At 38.2% G+C, this 17,189-nt stretch overlaps 1 protein-coding gene across 12 annotated transcripts in view; it reads left to right on the forward strand.

Annotated features, from left to right (window-relative positions):
• Positions 1 to 882: 882 nt before the first annotated feature.
• Positions 883 to 17,189, forward strand: part of dip2ca (disco-interacting protein 2 homolog Ca) — a 537,137-nt gene continuing 520,830 nt past the window's right edge. For 8 of the 12 annotated variants that reach the window (XM_039753581.1, XM_039753585.1, XM_039753588.1 and 5 more), the window contains exon 1: positions 887 to 1,361. In XM_039753581.1, coding sequence (XP_039609515.1) covers positions 1,283 to 1,361 — 79 coding nt within the window. In that variant the 5' untranslated portion in view covers positions 887 to 1,282. Of the gene's footprint in view, positions 1,362 to 17,189 lie in introns of all 12 variants that reach the window. The other 4 variants (XM_039753583.1, XM_039753587.1, XM_039753586.1 and 1 more) reach the window with 2 other exon arrangements.

Consider the following 17,189-nt stretch of genomic DNA (forward strand, 5'->3'; position numbering starts at 1 on the left):
GAAGTGCCAGTTTAACAAGATTTAACAACATCAATACTGCCTTTGCACTTTTGGAGGAACCTGGATTATCCAGAGGAAACTCCACACAATTCCACAAAAGCAGCATTTGGGATGGAACTCCAGTCTCCTTGTTGTGAAGCAGCAGAGCTACCACTGCAAGTGTACAAATATGAAGAGAATTCTCAATTCTGGTCCTTGATTAATGCCTGTAAAGATTTCCTAAGGACGAGAATGAAGAGTAATGCAGATGTCCGATAAGTAGGACTACGCTGCCCAGCTCAGCACAGAAAAGTTTCAGGTAAGGTTGGTATACTCACCATGGAGTAGAGATGTGTTGAATGTTGATTTGCCCATGCAAGTAAGAATTTTACTGTACGTTGTGCACATCGACAAAAGCATACCTAAACGGTCGAGCGTTTTAGTTAATGAGACGAACAATTAAAAATAAAGAATTATTAGTAATGGCAATGCATATATTACTGAGTAACTGAAATGTATATCATTGTCTGGGTTCACTTCAGTTGTGACATTGGCCAGTATTTAATGGACGACGAAATTAATAAATTGATGACTGATTGATTTGCAGCCACAAGCAAGATCCTCGTATTATCTGCACCTCTAGCAGGTGTTCCTAGCTGATGCTATACAAAATGCTATACAATACGACAAAGTCCAAAGTGTTTTCATTGGTTTTAGCCTGGGATAATTAGCGCAAAGGAGTAAAAGACAGGAAAGAGATGAATCAGACAGAACCACAAATGGTCGTGGTCGCTTCGCCCCGCTCCTTTTCTTGGGTTTGTCCTTCACGGTCCTCAGTTAAGAAAAGTGCGGAGTGTTTCGCGCCCTCTACTGGTCTGAAGATTTTACTAACGGGAGAGAAAAGGAGGGAGAGGGGGGGTGACGTGAGTCCAACAGCGGATCCCTGAGAGGCTTGGAACAGCAGCAGCAGCAGCAGCGACGGCGACGGCGGCGGCAACGCGGAGAGCGCTGTGGAGTAAGGAGGCTCTTCCTTCTGCGTATTGACAGGCTGAATTTGCACCAGCGTTACAGACCCTGCTGCTTACCGAGCGAGTGATCGAGAGAACGCAGACATGGCGGGGCATTACTGAGGGGGAACAGGCGCCCACCCCTTCCCTTAGTAGCCCGGCTACGTGCTCTTTTATCGTCCTCTGACCCATGCACTGCTGATTCGCTGCAGAATAAGGACTGTACTGAAAAGACGGGGGACCAAGAAAAAGGAACAAAAATTGCAGGAAAAGCGTGGCAAATAAAAGCTAAAAGAATGGCGGACCGTGATACCCTGGCGCTTCCTCTGGAGGTGAGAGCCAGGCTGGCCGAGCTGGAGCTGGAACTGTCCGAAGGTAATGATCGAGACTGCTCTTTATTGTGACCATTATTGTTCTTGTTAATAATAATAATAATCGCCTCTGCTGGGTTATATCCATTATCGCTCGTGTTTCCCATTTTTTTGTTTCATGTTCCCTCCAATCTATTGTAAGGAAGAATGTGACAAGTAAGCAGCGAGGCGATTGACGGCGGCATCCGAATCGGGTGCACCCTTTTTGCCACATTGTTGCATTTGGATTGGGCTGACAGCCCGTAGTTTTTCCGTTATTGCGAGTATTTTTTTCTGTCTTTGGCGTTGTTTGACCTTGGGGTTGAAGTGTATGGCTGCATAGTTTTTTTTCCTTCAATTTTTGATTTGTCTGGGCTTGAAATAAATCCGTTTTATTTTTCTTTGCTGTCGAACAATTTAAGGAATTATTGTGGCAAGCCGGGTATGGCTGCAGATGACATTGCGTTATCAAATTTTAATCGTCCATTGCGGTTTTATTATTCTTAGTATTTGCTCGTGCAATTCACGAATTTGCTGTTTTTGTTCTGTATCTGCTGGCTCGATTTGCATATTTTGAATACCAAGTTAACCGCGCATTATTTCCAATGGGCTGGGGGGTGGGGGTGAATTTGAAATTTTGATCAGTTTTAGCAGAGATGGGGTTTGGCTGTGTTTACCCCGTAAAGTATTTTTTAAATATAAACTAGCCACCCTTTTGATGGTGCTTCTGCATGATCAGTTTTATCTGTTATTATTTTGTGCCCATTTAAAGGCGTATGGTGTTTGTGGTGCGGGTTGAAACCTATTTATATTTCAGATGTTTAATATTTGTACTGTGCCGCCGCTATGATGGACTTGCATTGCGGGTGCGCGGTTGATGTTTGCGCCGTGAGGCCGCTGCGCATTTTGGAAGTTATTTCAATGACAGATAGGCTGTGTGTTGGAACAGGGGTGTCACCCCCATTTTCCTGTCAAGGGTTTATTTTGATAAGCATTTAAACAATACTGCCAAATTATAACAACATCCGTCAGTGATTTAACATGTATCGCAAGACTAGGGGGAGAAAATCGCCTGAAAAAGCGCTGTGATCGTTTTTGTCTTCTCCACTGGGCATTCTCCATTAGCAGGTTTTATCAATTAAAATGTGGGTGTCGGGGTGGAGATCATTATTCAAGTTTAAGTTGGAAAAGGCGGAAAGTGCTAATGCAGGGTGCAGTCTGCCGTAGACGATGGCCCTTGTCTTCCAACCCTCTAACGGTCACTTGAGGCTCTTGGCCAAAAAACAAAAGTGAGATTTCCGTGCCAATGTCGGAGGAGGAGGAGGGAAAGTGCAGAAAACGCGTGTGTGTTTTGAGAGCTCGTGCTTGATCTCCACTCCCTTGAGATTATGTAACACTCCTTGAACGTGTGCGTGTGTTTTATGGGTACACGGGTTTCTTGGTAGCCTCCAAAAACGATACCGCTGCAGACGAGATGGCGGGGTAAGCTTCTCTGCCATCTGCGATACATGGATAGCGAATGGGCAGCGTATGGTGTCAGACAGCCATTCTCTAAAGCAGCACAATCGCCATTCTCAGATCGCAGCTCAGGCCTTTCTTAGCCAATAACATCAGTCACTGTTCAAATTCGAGTCTTTAAAAAGCGCCGCGCGTGCAATTAAGTGTCCGGTCGATCAATGCTGGAGACTCTGTGTGTGTGTGTGTGGCAAAAGGTGAAGCCTGGGGGCCTTGCCAGCCGTCCATCCGCCCGTCCCTCATCTTTACACAAGCGTTTCACTGTCAGGCAGTCACCTTCAATACCCAGGAACGAGCACTATCAGCACTCATTAGGTGTCCAGTGTATCTCCATTAAATGCGTACGGAGCCTTTAATTGGTGGCTTTATTTAGGAGAACTCTTCAAAGTGGCCTTCAAGGAACATGAAGAACAGGATGCAAAAGAAATAAAGAAGATGCTTGGAAGGGAATAAATAAAAATGAATGGGGTGCATTAGTTATTCTGATTTTTTAATATTTATTTACATATTTTCAATTGTCAGAGTTAGTTATTCATTATTTGAGTGCATTTCTCATTGTGGGATGGCCAGACACAATCATCTGTCAAAAATGACACCAAGCTGAAGTTTTCACTGCTTACTTGAAATTGTAACAACCACATTCCATGTACAGTATAGTATGGTAGTTCTGGGTTAATTTTTAACATGATAGGAGAGTGTGTGTGTATGGGTTAACACTGTTATGAACTGAAATTACATTCAGGCCCAGGCCGTGGGTTGTGGCCAGTTCAGGTGGCTTGTGTGGTAGCTTCCTGCAATCGAGGAATAGAAAACTGGACATAAGAAAAAAAGATTCAAGAAAAACGTAAAATGTAATTCATGTTCACACATTTTTCTCAGTGACATCTGCCCATCTATTCATCATCACAACTGTTCTGCTCACTTCGGTGCCTTGGAGGATGACGCATATCCCAGCAGCATTGGCAGCAGAAATTCAACCTGAGACTGTGTGCAAGTGCATGAAAGGATAAACTCACTTCCATACGTATGGGGCCAGTGTAGAGTCACATGCTTTTGAGATGTGGATCAGAAAAACTGAATCACTCATGAAAGATCCCACTCAGACCTGAGGAACTTTGCCATATCCACATCGATGTTGCTAGGTCTGGCATTTGAGCCCAGGACGTCTTCTGTGTGGGATTTCTTCGTTACAAACCAAGGTTTAAGGCAGAGGTTGTACATGTATACACATTACAACAACAACATTTATTTATATAGCACATTTTCATACAAACAGTAGCTCAAAGTGCTTTACATAATAAAGAATAGAAAAATAAAAGACACAATAAGAAAACAAAATAAATCAACATTAATTAACATAGAATAAGAGTAAGGTCCAATGGCCAGGGGGGACAGAAAAAACAAAAAAAAATCTCCAGACGGCTGGAGAAAAAAATAAAATCTGTAGGGATTCCAGACCATGAGACCGCCCAGTCCCCTCTGGGCATTCTACCTAACATAAATGAAACAGTCCTCTTTGGATTTAGGGTTCTCATGGAAGGACTTGATGATGATGGTCATGTAGACTTCTGCCTTTTAATCCATCCATCATTGTTGGAGCATCATAAAGCTTTGAGTAGGTGGAGGTGGCGCAGGCCACCACCACAAATAAACCGGAAAAGAAACAGAAAAAGAGAGTAGGGGTCAGTACGGATTTTAGCCACCAGGAGCCACCATGAGTAATAATTATGAGGAAATTGAACATACTGAGTATCAGGATTAAGTTAAATTAAGTTAGCTTGAAGTTATAAAAAGGCCATGTTAAAGTAATGTGTTTTCAGCAGTGTTTTAAAGTACTCCACTGTATTAGCCTGGCAAATTCCTATTGGCAGGCTATTCCAGATTTTAGGTGCATAACAGCAGAAGGCCGCCTCACCACTTCTTTTAAGTTTAGCTTTTGGAATTATAAGGAGATACTCATTTGAGGATCTAAGGTTACGATTTGGAATATAAGGTGTCAAGACATTCCGATATATAAGATGGGGTGAGATTATTTAAGGCTTTATAAACCCTAAGCAGTATTTTAAAGTCAATCCTGAATGACACAGGTAACCAGTGTAGTGACATCAAAACTGGAGAGATGTGTTCAGATTTTCTTTTCCTAGTTAGGATTCTAGCAGCTGCATTCTGCACTCGTTGCAAACGATTGATGTCTTTTTTGGGTGGTCCTGAGAGGAGTGCATTACAGTAATCTAGTCGACTGAAAACAAACGCGTGAACTAATTTCTCAGCATCTTTCAGTGATATAAGAGGTCTAACTTTACTTATGTTTCTTAAGTGAAAAAATGCTGTCCTAGAGATCTGATTAATATGCGATTTAAAATTCAGAGTACAGTCAACAATTACCCCTAAACTTTTTACCTCTGTCTTTACTTTTAATCCTACACATATAATTGGGGAGTATACAGTATAGTAGTAAACCACAATTTGCTGGATACAGTGGGCATTATTATAAGAGTTTTTGTTCAGTTTGGCACAAGTTGAACATTTGCAGAGATAGAGCTTCACAGGCTGACATGGGGAGAGAATTCCACATAGTAGGAGCCGGAATTTCTAAACGGCATAGCCTTTAATGAAAGAACTCTTTGAATTCAAGACAAATCTGGCATCAGAAGATGTATGGAAAGTATAGATAGGTCAAGCAGTCATGAATCCTGGATACTCTGGAGTTTTGAAATTTTATAGTTTTGTAAATTTTTAATGCATATTTGAAGATTATTTTATGGTGTGCAGTAAGCATATTTAGTCAGATTAAATGTTGATTTGCCTTTTCTGTTTCCTCCAAGTGTGAACTATAAAAACATCATTATGAATTTGTTTTTATCCCTTCATTAAGTGTGCAGAAAGAGTGCATATTAGAGAATTCTGGTAATCAGGTTGGGGAGTAATGAAGGTATAGCAGAGTAATTCTGCATCATGGGAACTTGCGGTAAAAATGGAATCAAGTAGTTAGTGTGCTTTTAGCCATTTTTGACCTGTTTGTATTAGAAGTATAAACTGTCTCTGAACATGTTGATGTGTGTGCTGTCTTAAACCATGCTAGTCATTAGAGATTAGAAGGTTTGATTTCTAAGGATACTTGAAAATTCTGCTGTGGTCCTCCTGTTAGTTTATTCTCTCCACCTGCATCATTGGACTCCTCTTCACCCAAACACAAATTCTCCAAATGCCCAGGTGATCTCATCCTGCTTTACCATACCATATCTCCCTCGGTGAATTTCTATGTATTTAAACTGATCATTTATACTGTATCTCCATCCCTGACAAAAACACTTCTTCTTTTGTTAACTATAGCTTGCATAAAGTTACCTTTAGGCAGGCGGTGGGTTGGGGTGGTTAAGACCTTGGATTTCAGTCTCTAAGCAAGTCACTTAGTTCACATGTTCGTGCTGCCAATTAAAAAACAAAAGAAATGTAACCAACTGTACCTCTTAAATGTTGCAAGTCGCCTTGAATAAAGGCATCCGCTGAATAGTAAATAATAGTAACACATGCTGCCGGGTTCTCATTTGAAGATCAAGAAGAGATTCAGCTCCCAATGTACCTCTGCTGCTTGTGTCAGCCTTAATGCCTCCTTAGATCAGAATCTCTATCCTTATTCATTGAAAAAGTATAATCATAACAGGTAGGAATGAACTTAATCTTGAAAAAAATTAGAAGAAAGTAAGCAACCCAACAATTTTGCAGGTTAAGTCTTCATTAGGTATTTAATGCTGTAGTTAGATCATTTGCAGCTTGCCGTGTGCACAGTGGATATAACTATAAATGGGGGTATTCAGCTGACAATTTATACTGGAATAAGCACAGTTTCTTAGTTTCTGGAGCATGCAAAGTGCACATTTTGAAAATGACCTTAATTAAAATAAACACTCTTAAAACAGTATACCTGTAATCAGGCAGACTGTGCGTCCTTCAGTAAGTTATTATATCTGCCAGTGCTCAGTGTTGATAAGACATTCTTTAAAAAATCTGAACAATACTTAAATGCTGTTGACCATGAGCACTCCATGAAAAATAAATTGCATGAACCAGTTGTAAATATTTTTACGGATAATCCTTCAAGAATGCTCCTAAACTGCAAGGTCAATATTATCACATAAAGTGCTATTAATTATTTAGTATCTCCAAAAGCTTGTGAAAGAGAAGATCATCATCTTCCCATCTTTTGTTGTTATGGCAATTTAGAGGATTTTTATGTTTACTGGTGTTTCTGTTAATTATCATCTTATTCTTTATTCCTGCAAGATATCTTCTGGTATGCAAGACATATTATACTGAGTAACTAGATAATCTGTGTATTAAGAAAGAATTTATTCATTTTCACATAATTTTATAATTAAGAAGATGCACTTTAATTTTTAAGTTGTTTTTACTGTTAATTATCCTACAGTTTCAGTATTATTAAAATATTTCCCATGCCTTAAACTAAGAATTGCAGTTTGAAATTGATATTTAGATTATTTATTATTTAGAGTATCATGTAGCTTTTAGTGAGTGTGTTTTTCATATCATTAATAATTTAGCAGATTCCTTTTTAGTAGATCTGTTATCTCCCATACTATGTCTGTTTGTAATCCTAAACAATATTTGCAGTTCCTTCAAGACTACTTATAGGGGCAAAGAATAGAACAATTAAATAGAATTAGCTTAATAAGGTGCTACTGTAGATGCTGCCCTGTGTGAAACAACATAAATGTGTTGAATGCGTGATAGTTACTGATTGTGTATTGAATAATGGTAATTTATTAGTATTTTTAATAATTCAAATCGTGTTACATTTTATTCTTTAAGGACATTTTCCAGTGTACACTATAAACATCAGAATGTATCCTATTTCTTTTCCCAAGCCATCTTATGAGACAAACATGAAGCTGTATGAAATCATATTAAGTTACCATAATAGAAGTACTGTAATGATTTATTGGATATCAGTTGTTTTTTTGTGTAATAACCTACAGTATTAGTCACCCAAAAGACAATGTAAAAAATGTTTGTGAGTTCATTATATATCATCACTGTACATCATCCAAAGCAGCTAGCAAAGCATGAGAACGCTGATGCACAACAACTAAAGTGAAAGAAAGAAGGTGAATTCTTCTGGGATTCTCTTCTTATGAAAAGATCAGTGCTGTCAGATACTTGTGTTACTAATGGGTGACATAGAAGCATCGTAGTTAATAGCAACAAGAGATCTGCTCCTACTCTGCTGCCAGTGATCAATGAGTTGAAACGTTTTATGGGGGTCTGGTGCTCAAGATTTCTTCTCTCAGTCAGGGGATGTGCAGTTTAGGATAAGTAATGTCCATGTGAAATTAAGGAAAAGGGCATATGACTGTTTTTCCCAGTTATGCAACATGTCTTTTGTTTTGGCTCTGATTTCATTGAAATGTGCAGAACATTGGTGATTTAAGTTTTTGGAAGTATTAATTATTATTCTTATTAAATATGCATGTTAGTTGGATTGGTGATGATGCACCAGTATGTGTGTGTGTGTCTGTGTCTGTCTATGTGTTCACGTTGTGAAGGAATTCTGTTCTGTACAGGGATTGTGCCTGCCTCATGCTGTATGCTTGCTGAAGCAGGTTACAGCTTCCCTACTGCCCTTCTCAGTATACTGCTGGTTTAGAAGATGGATGGAAGAATATTATTATTATTAAGTATGCACCTTCCTTAAGATATCATCTCTGTCAAACAGCAGTTATTAGCTCATGCTAGGTTACTAAGAGTATGATCTGTTTTGAAATATAACAGTTGCTGTTTTAACCTTAAGAGTCCTGAAAAAAGAAGTAATCAAAGTTTTTTAATTTATTCAATGCATTCCATTATTCAACACAGCCTGAATTGAAAATCACTTTTCTTACTATAGTTTTTATGGACAGATATTATGCATGTTTGAAGGGCTTTACTAGCTACTGCAATTCACACCACTTACTGTCACTGACTCATGACAGTAAACAACTTCAGGAGCACCCAGAAATCCCTAGGGCCTTAAATCCTCATTCGTTCAAATCGACTTGACTCTAGGAAGGAAGGAAGGAAGGAAGGAAGGAAAGGTTTAAAAATCTCGAGGGTTACAAAGCTATATGGCCTGAAAGATCATAAAATGTTTTATTTATTGAACTAAAAGTGACAATATAAAAACATTTTACTGTGTAGATAATATTTATTGTTAAAACAATTATTTTAATCCATTTTATTCAGTTCTTTTTTTTATTAAAAACCGGCATAAAGAGGCATTTTGGAAAATGATTGAGTATGTCAGTGTTTTGCATTTATTAATGTGGTATATGAAAAGTACAAGAATAGCAAGGTTTGAAATACAATATTCTGTATACTTTTGCCTTTTTTGGGATGCTAGAACCAGAGATGTTTGCAGACATACTTTGGAGGATGTCTATGGAAATGCAAAGTTTCTTATGTTTGTGTTTTGTTTTTTTTTTTGTTTTTTGAGCAAGTGTTTTTCTAATATAAAAGTGTTGTTGTGTCACTTTTCTGTAGACTCCAAGGATCAGTAATAAAAGCTGACAGCCTCCATCCAGGTGTTTTCCCATTACAGGCAAGAACACTAGAGAATACCTTAATTGTATATTGATTTCATCAAGTGTAAGCAATGGACATATGTGTACTTAACCCTGTGGAAGAAAGAAAAGAATGCCTGTGCTGTTAGTAGTTTTATTTTGCTGCTTTTTTATACAGTTTGCTTGAACTCCATTAACTGTTAGTTATCAGTGGTTTCACTTGGCCTACAGTTCACTGGACTTGACAGTGACTTCATACTGTACAAAACCAAACCAAACCAAACAGCTAAACCGAGTGTTATAATTGGAACATATTTTTACTTGCTATTTTATATGACAGCACAGGTTAAAACCAATTGGTGGCCTTAATGCCTTACTGAGAGTTTTTTCTCTGGTGCTGATCTCACAAACTGAGTCTGGTTCTGTTTGGTTCCATCTGGTCTTTGCTGCTGATGGAAAACTTCACAGGTGTTTGAATTTAAAACATTGAATGTTTCATGAAGAAAGTTCTAAAATGGTAGGAATCCTGTAGGGTGTTACCCCTGCCTGAGGGTTGGTATTGGCATTAGATTACACAAACTTCTTTAGGAAAAGGATTTTTTTAATACTTAATGAAGAAAGAACATAAATATCCTGCTGTTCTTTTCGGTTATGTTTACGTGTTTCAAACTTTCTTACCTTACACTTACCAGCAGCTTTCCTACTACGCTTCTGCTGGCTTTCCTTGCATGTCTCAACCTCTATTGCCCTATGTCTGTCTTCGATGTTCCTCCTATGTCTTTCCTCTGTATCATCGTGCGTCTCAACCTCTCCTGCCTGGTCCTTCCTCTCTTGATTGCGTTCATATAAAGCCTGCTTCTCAGATTCTATTATTTCAAGGCTTTTTGCTCACCTCTTGTCCACTTTTTGACAACCAAAAAATAGTAGAATGGCCACCCATTACTCCAAATGGAAATACTTTCCATCTTTGAAGAAGACCATGTTTGTGCCTCGTTAGTATTTAACAACTTTTTCGTTGTTTTGAAGTGCTCTATTTTAACTTCTTTTTTGTGAAAAATGAAATTGTCACTAACATAACTTCACACCCCTAAAGGCTTTTTGCTCACCTCTTGTCCACTTTTTGACAACCAAAAAATAGTAGAATGGCCACCCATTACTCCAAATGGAAATACTTTCCATCTTTGAAGAAGACCATGTTTGTGCCTCGTTAGTATTTAACAACTTTTTCGTTGTTTTGAAGTGCTCTATTTTAACTTCTTTTTTGTGAAAAATGAAATTGTCACTAACATAACTTCACACCCCTAAAGTATAATGTCATTGTCTCTACCAATGAGCAATGAAAGCCAAACTGATCAATCGGACAAAAGCAAAATTGACCAATCAGATTGCTCAGAATGACCGGACAAACATCCAGATGCACTCACACACAGAAAGTAGTGTTTTATTATATAGTAGATAACAGATGTCATAATTGAGTGTACAGATTATTACTATAATATGAGAGACAGGGAAGGTTAGACTGTGAAATTTCAGAAAAGACAAACAGTGTTGACTATGATTGAGGTGTGACATTTGACATTTGTCATCGACTTCAGGAAAGCTCGCTCCACCCACACACCACTTAGCATTCACGGTTCCACGGTTGAGACTGTAAAAAACACCAAGTTCCTGGGAGTTCACATCTCAGATGATCTCACCTGGACCACCAACACCACCTCCATCACCAAAAAGGCCCAGCAGCGTCTACACTTTCTGAGACGACTGAAGCGAGCCAACCTGCCCCCTCCCACCCTCACCATGTTCTACAGGGGCACTATAGAGAGCGTCCTAACCAGCTGCATCTCCACCTGGTTCGGAAACAGTACTGTTGCTGATATCAGGCGGATTGAAAGGATCATCAAAGCAGCTGGAAACATCATTGGAACGTCTCTTCCGCCACTGCAGGACATCTTCTACAGACGCTGCATCAAAAGGGCCTCCTGCATCGTGCTCGACCCCTCTCATCCTTCACACGGACTTTTCACGCTCCTTCCTTCTGGCAGACGCTTCCGCAGCATCAGGTCTCGGTCTTCCAGGATGCGTGATAGCTTCTTCCCACAAGCCATAAGACTCATGAACTCACTCCCAGCCATCACACTTCCTCTTCCTACCTCTTCGTCTTTTTCTAGTTCTAACTTTATTTAAAAACTCTTAAACTTTATTTAAATGCATATTGCACATTCTCTAGTTTAAAATGTGTCACTTATTTATTGTCTATTTCATATGCCTATTTATTCTATATCCTCTGTTATGCTGTTCTATGTTTGTCTATACTGGAAACCTGGAGCCACGTCGTCTCATCTCTCTATGTACCTGTACAGTGTATAGCAGAGATGACAATAAAGTTGACTTTGACTTTTGAAGTATAGATTACTATTCAAGATTTTCCCAAAGATTGTCACAGATAATGACAGGGCTCAAGGTTTACTGTAAGAAGTACAATTCTTAATTTAGGACAGAGATCATACTTAAAGCAATTCAGTTAATGTATGTATTCCTCAGTTAGTTTACTGGAGCTAAAATTCCAAAGTATTGTGAACATACATTATTTGTGAACTATTCCCCTTCCTTTTTTCCTCTGTGCCGCCCATTATTTATGCCATAGTGCAGCTGAATTCAACTTTTTCCAGCCACCTGGTTGAATTTAGGTTGTCTTTACTTCTGTAAAAAAATAGAAACCCAACTGCCTTCAGAAGTTAAATAGTGCAATCTAACCTCAGATCTGTGAATTGTAATAAATACTGTAATATATAATGTGACAACAGTTAGTTAGAGTCATGAAAATTTGAATCCAGTGTAGGACAGAAATTTTTTGCTTTACTGTCGTATTTGATAACATTTATGGGATTCCAGTACTGTAATACCCAAGGTGTAGATATAATGACAGCATTATTTCTAAAGATGGAAGCCCACTCCTGCCTTGTTAGCATTGCCTTTGAAATAAGAAGAAAGGCTTTAAACAGGGCAAGTGAAGTGTGTTTGTGAAGATGGAAATTACCATCAGCCATACCAGTTTTAGCAAACACATGCTATCAAGTGAAATTCATCTTTACTTCTGTTGTTGTGATATCCAGATTAGTTTTGTGGCAGCATAACTTACTGTATTAGCAAAATGAGTCCTTCCCACAATCCATTAGTTCAGCTAATTAACATTGGAATTTTAGAAAAAATTTTTCCATTATGGCATGACTTCAGTGAAGATCAAATGGACAGTTCACACACACACAGTAATCTTTAAATGCTTAAGCAGCCTCATGTACTAACTTTTTAAATCAGGCTAAGGCAGCCAAACGGGCTTCAGAGACTTTCTTGTAAGTTGCTAGATTCATATTTCTGAAAGCCTTGGATATTTATTACAGACCATTGATTTGCCTGTTTTTTTAGTATTCTTACCATCTTCTGAATCATTTGCCAGCCACAGTATGCACAGTATACTGTACATTAATTGTTTGTGCTTTTCATATCCCAGATTCTGATTAGGTTTTTTTTTAGACTGAATGAGCATGCAGGATCCCAACGTAAATGGCTGGGTGAATATTCTGACAGCTGCTGCTGTTTTGCAGTTTTTGAAGGATGACTGTTGGGCACTGTCATATTCTTTAGGGATGGTGTGCCAACTGCATGATCTGTTACTGGGAAATTTGCTAATATTAATGAGGTCACATTGCTTTTTGTTCTTTCTTTTAGGGCAATTCTATGGCAAATGTGTGCATAACCTCTTGCCAGTTACAAATGCTCAGCTGTCTTGAATCTTTTTTTTTGGCATTGCCATATCTACAACCACCTCCCCATGACTCCCCAGCTGCAGTTGCTGAAGCCATTCAAGTAAAGGCACTGTACCCACAGGACAGTAATGAATGAGACAAGGGATACCCTGCTGTGTCAATCAGTTTCACCTCAACAAAGAAAAATAAAAAGACTTCTCTGGAGGCCTTTACAAAGCAGTGCAGCATTGACTTTTGAGAAAATCTGCATAAAAAGCAATACTGAATGAGCAAATGTCTCTTTTAAAAAAGAAAAAAGAATTCTTTGAATATTTATAGATGATGGTTTGGTTAAAAACCTAATGTTTAAAATATAATGTGTTGTCACTAATATAAATGTGTTCCTCTGATAGACACAAATGCTTTACAAGTACTGTAATTTCTTTAAGTCAGCTGTACCATAACGTGACTAAGCCCCTAATCTGTTTTTTTTTTTTTAATGAATACCATCAGTGACATTTCTAAGAATGGTTTGCAACCACAGATAAAATACATAAAAGCAAGCAGCCTGTTTTCTGGTTCGAAAACTCTCCTGCACAGTGCTCTATGGCAGTGGGAGCAACGGCTGAAAGATGGAGGATCCTATATTTTCTGTTTGGGGTATAGCCGTGAATGTGCAGATATGACTTGTTGCTGTTTTTATGACATGGGTAGTATGACTTTTGTGCGTATAAATGGGACTGCTTTGCATATTGATCAGATAATGTGCTAATTTGAAGCATGAAGAAATGCTTCACATTTTGTACTGCAAAAGAATCAACCAAATACTTCTATGTCAGGATGTTGATGTAGTCGCTAGGTATCTCTTGACCTAACTTTTTTTAATATTATTTTTAATATTAACTTTCACTGCAGAGTTGAGCCAAAGTTGGCCATCTTGTGGTAGTCTTTTTTTTTTTTTTTGTCCCTGAGAACCTTTGAGTGGTGACTGGGAGGCTGACCTGTAGTGACTTTTCATTCAAGCTGTGTAATTAATATATAGGCATATAACAACAACAACATTTATTTATATAGCACATTTTAATACAAAAATGTAGCTCAAAGTGCTTTACATAATGAAGAATAGAAAAATACAAGACACAGTAAGAAAATAAAATAAGTCAACATTAATTAACATAGAATAAGAGTAAGGTCTGATGGCCAGGGTGGACAGAAAAAACAAAAAAAAAATACTCCAGATGGCTGGAGAAAAAAATAATAATATTTTTATTATATGTACTGTATATATAATAACAATTAGTTTTTGGGCATAAATTACATTAGGAAAAGGTGATGCCAGGGCTGACACAAAAATAGAAGGTTTAATGAGCAGGATGAATATGAGGAATGCATGGACTGACAATATTTAATATGCTTTTTTGAAATAATTTGGGAATAACTGGATTGATATTATTGTATGTGCACATGCATTTGAATCTTAAAAGGGAGAAGCAAAGCTGATTTTCTTAATTTTTTCATATATTTATCAACCATACTGATATTTTATATTTTATCATTAATAACATCTACCACTACAAGCTACCTGATGAAAGGACACAAGTTTACAGTGTAGCATGAAAGTGACCTTTAGAAATTGGAATAAGATTAAAACTAACGTGTAGCTATGGTGAAGAATGTGTATTGACAGACAATCTTGAGTAGCTAGTAAAAAGACTAGTCATCAATAATGGAGAACAGTGCACTTTACATAAGGAGAAATTGATGTGAAACAAGAGCCAATGTACATTGATATAAAAAAAAAAAACACTGAGGAACTATTCTAGAAAGTAAGAAAAAGAAGGGAGTCTCAAGTATTTAAATGTAAATGTCTTCATTTACCAGGAGCAGCAGAGTGGCTTTGGGACATCGGGAAGACAGGGGTGAGAAGGTATAATCGTCTTGTAGGCTGATGTAAGTTGAAGTAGTATAACATTTATTCTGAGATGCTGTTGCTTACAACTTTGCGTGGTATCAGTAGATTTATGAATTATATCATTAACATCTGCAAGGAGTGGGTGCAATCCTTCTGAAACAGTATCTAAATAAATATTCATTCACAAACCGCAGAAGCTCCGGTTTGAATCTCTCACTTCATAGCTGTTGGAAATTTAAGGAATAAAAATAAGCACTGGAAGTCTATACTTTTGTAAATTTGATTCAAACTATATGATTAATGTATGTATAAAACAAAACAATATTCTTAATGTTTCTAGTTTTTAAAGTTTTTTTTCAAGGGAAAGAGGTGATGTCAGAGTCGGTGTAATATGTAGCACTTTGAGTAAAGCAAGAAAGGAAAGAACAGAGCAGGAGAACACTTGTTGAGGAAACTGCAGAACCCATGTGCATTTGCTAGACATACCCGGAAGAGAACAATTGCTGCAATTCGTTGTTTAGCTATGACTATGTACCATTTATTTATCTGAGCTTCTGAAATGTGCTAGATTTGTGAGTCCTTCTTGTATTGTAAAAGAGAAATAATGTTATCAACAATGTAAAATGCAAGCCTTAATTGGTAGTTTTAATCCGCCTTTATTGACACTATTAGAAGATTTTAGTTTTCCTAAAAGGGGATACACTTTTTACCTATGGTAGTTATCAGATACTTTTGGTCATCTAATAGGGCTTTGGCATTTAAAAAATCTTTATAAGAGACCTTATTATAACTTATGCCTAAAGTGATTTCAAGAAAGCCCAAAACTGTAGCTGTGTTGTGCTTATAAAAGGTGAGTGACTGAATGAACAGGAGTTAAGCACAGAAAATACCTTATATTGCTAAGCGTCACAATGGCATGTTGGAGCTCTTGGAGTTTATGATGCAGAATGAGCAATGCTATACTCATACAATACACATGGCTGTCCAATGTGTATTTCTGAACTCCTCTCCTGGACAATTGTTCTTCACCTCCGGTCCAAGGGGTAATTGTGCCACCAAGGTTTTTATCCCCGATAATCCCATAGGTGTATAATATTGACAATAATTGTATGATGCCAGGATTGTCTGCACCTGGCATACTCCTCTTGAACCCGGGAGATCTATAGACATAAACTGAGGATGGACTGGTCAATGAGGATATACACACACAGCAAGCTAAGGTATAAACCATGCTCATTGGTTTTATTTCAAACAATGGTCCACAATAACAGTGCAGTGCAGTCTTCTTTAAATTAATTAGTCAATACCTAATCCATAATGAAAACAGTGTTCCTGTGGTATTATACAAATTCCATAAATAAATAATCCAATAAATAGGTTAAAATCAAATGTAAAAACCACAGGTAGGACCATCTCAAACTGACATCTCCTCTACTTATCCTTAAGGTCTGGCTCAAGTTCCCACCACCATCCCTAGGCATTAAGCAGGCATCATCACAAGTCCTGCACCCTTCACCCACTGCTGTCTCTTGACATTCAGTGAAAGTTGCTCGGAGCGGATGGTTGCTTTTGTTCCTTGGGTGTTCAGCAGGAATGACCCTGCACAATGAGCGCTGAGTGTTTGCATAAACACCGATGCTCTGGATCTACCACAATGGTGCCTCTCTTCTTTCCTTTCTTTCCTTCTCATTTTAACCTCTGGCTCCTTCTTTTTTGTCTTTCTTTCTCATTCTAACATTATTGATCTCTCTTTCTGTCCTGCTCAGGATCCTCTTATACTATTGTGGGCGTAAGTGCTTTAATTACAAGCCTCAGAGCGCTAATGAGGACCCGGCTAAGTCGAGCGTGTCTGACTGTACATGCACGTCCAGCCAATTTCTTCATCAACGCCTGGGATTGCTTGGCTATGCTACTGCACACACCTATACCTCCCTGGAGCCTGAGCACACTGTTATTTAAATCTGGCACACTGTGTCACACCCATAAACGTGATTTTTACACAGAGTGTTGCTAGAGATATGTCCAGGTCAGTAACCGAAGATATAAACTACTATGTTGCAGGTGCAAGCTTGCAGAATTAGTGGGTCTTGCTGTAGTTGTGCAGTTTCTGAAATTTGCAGATGCTT

Source organism: Polypterus senegalus, chromosome 5, assembly GCF_016835505.1.
Source record: "Polypterus senegalus isolate Bchr_013 chromosome 5, ASM1683550v1, whole genome shotgun sequence".
NCBI lineage: Eukaryota > Metazoa > Chordata > Cladistia > Polypteriformes > Polypteridae > Polypterus > Polypterus senegalus.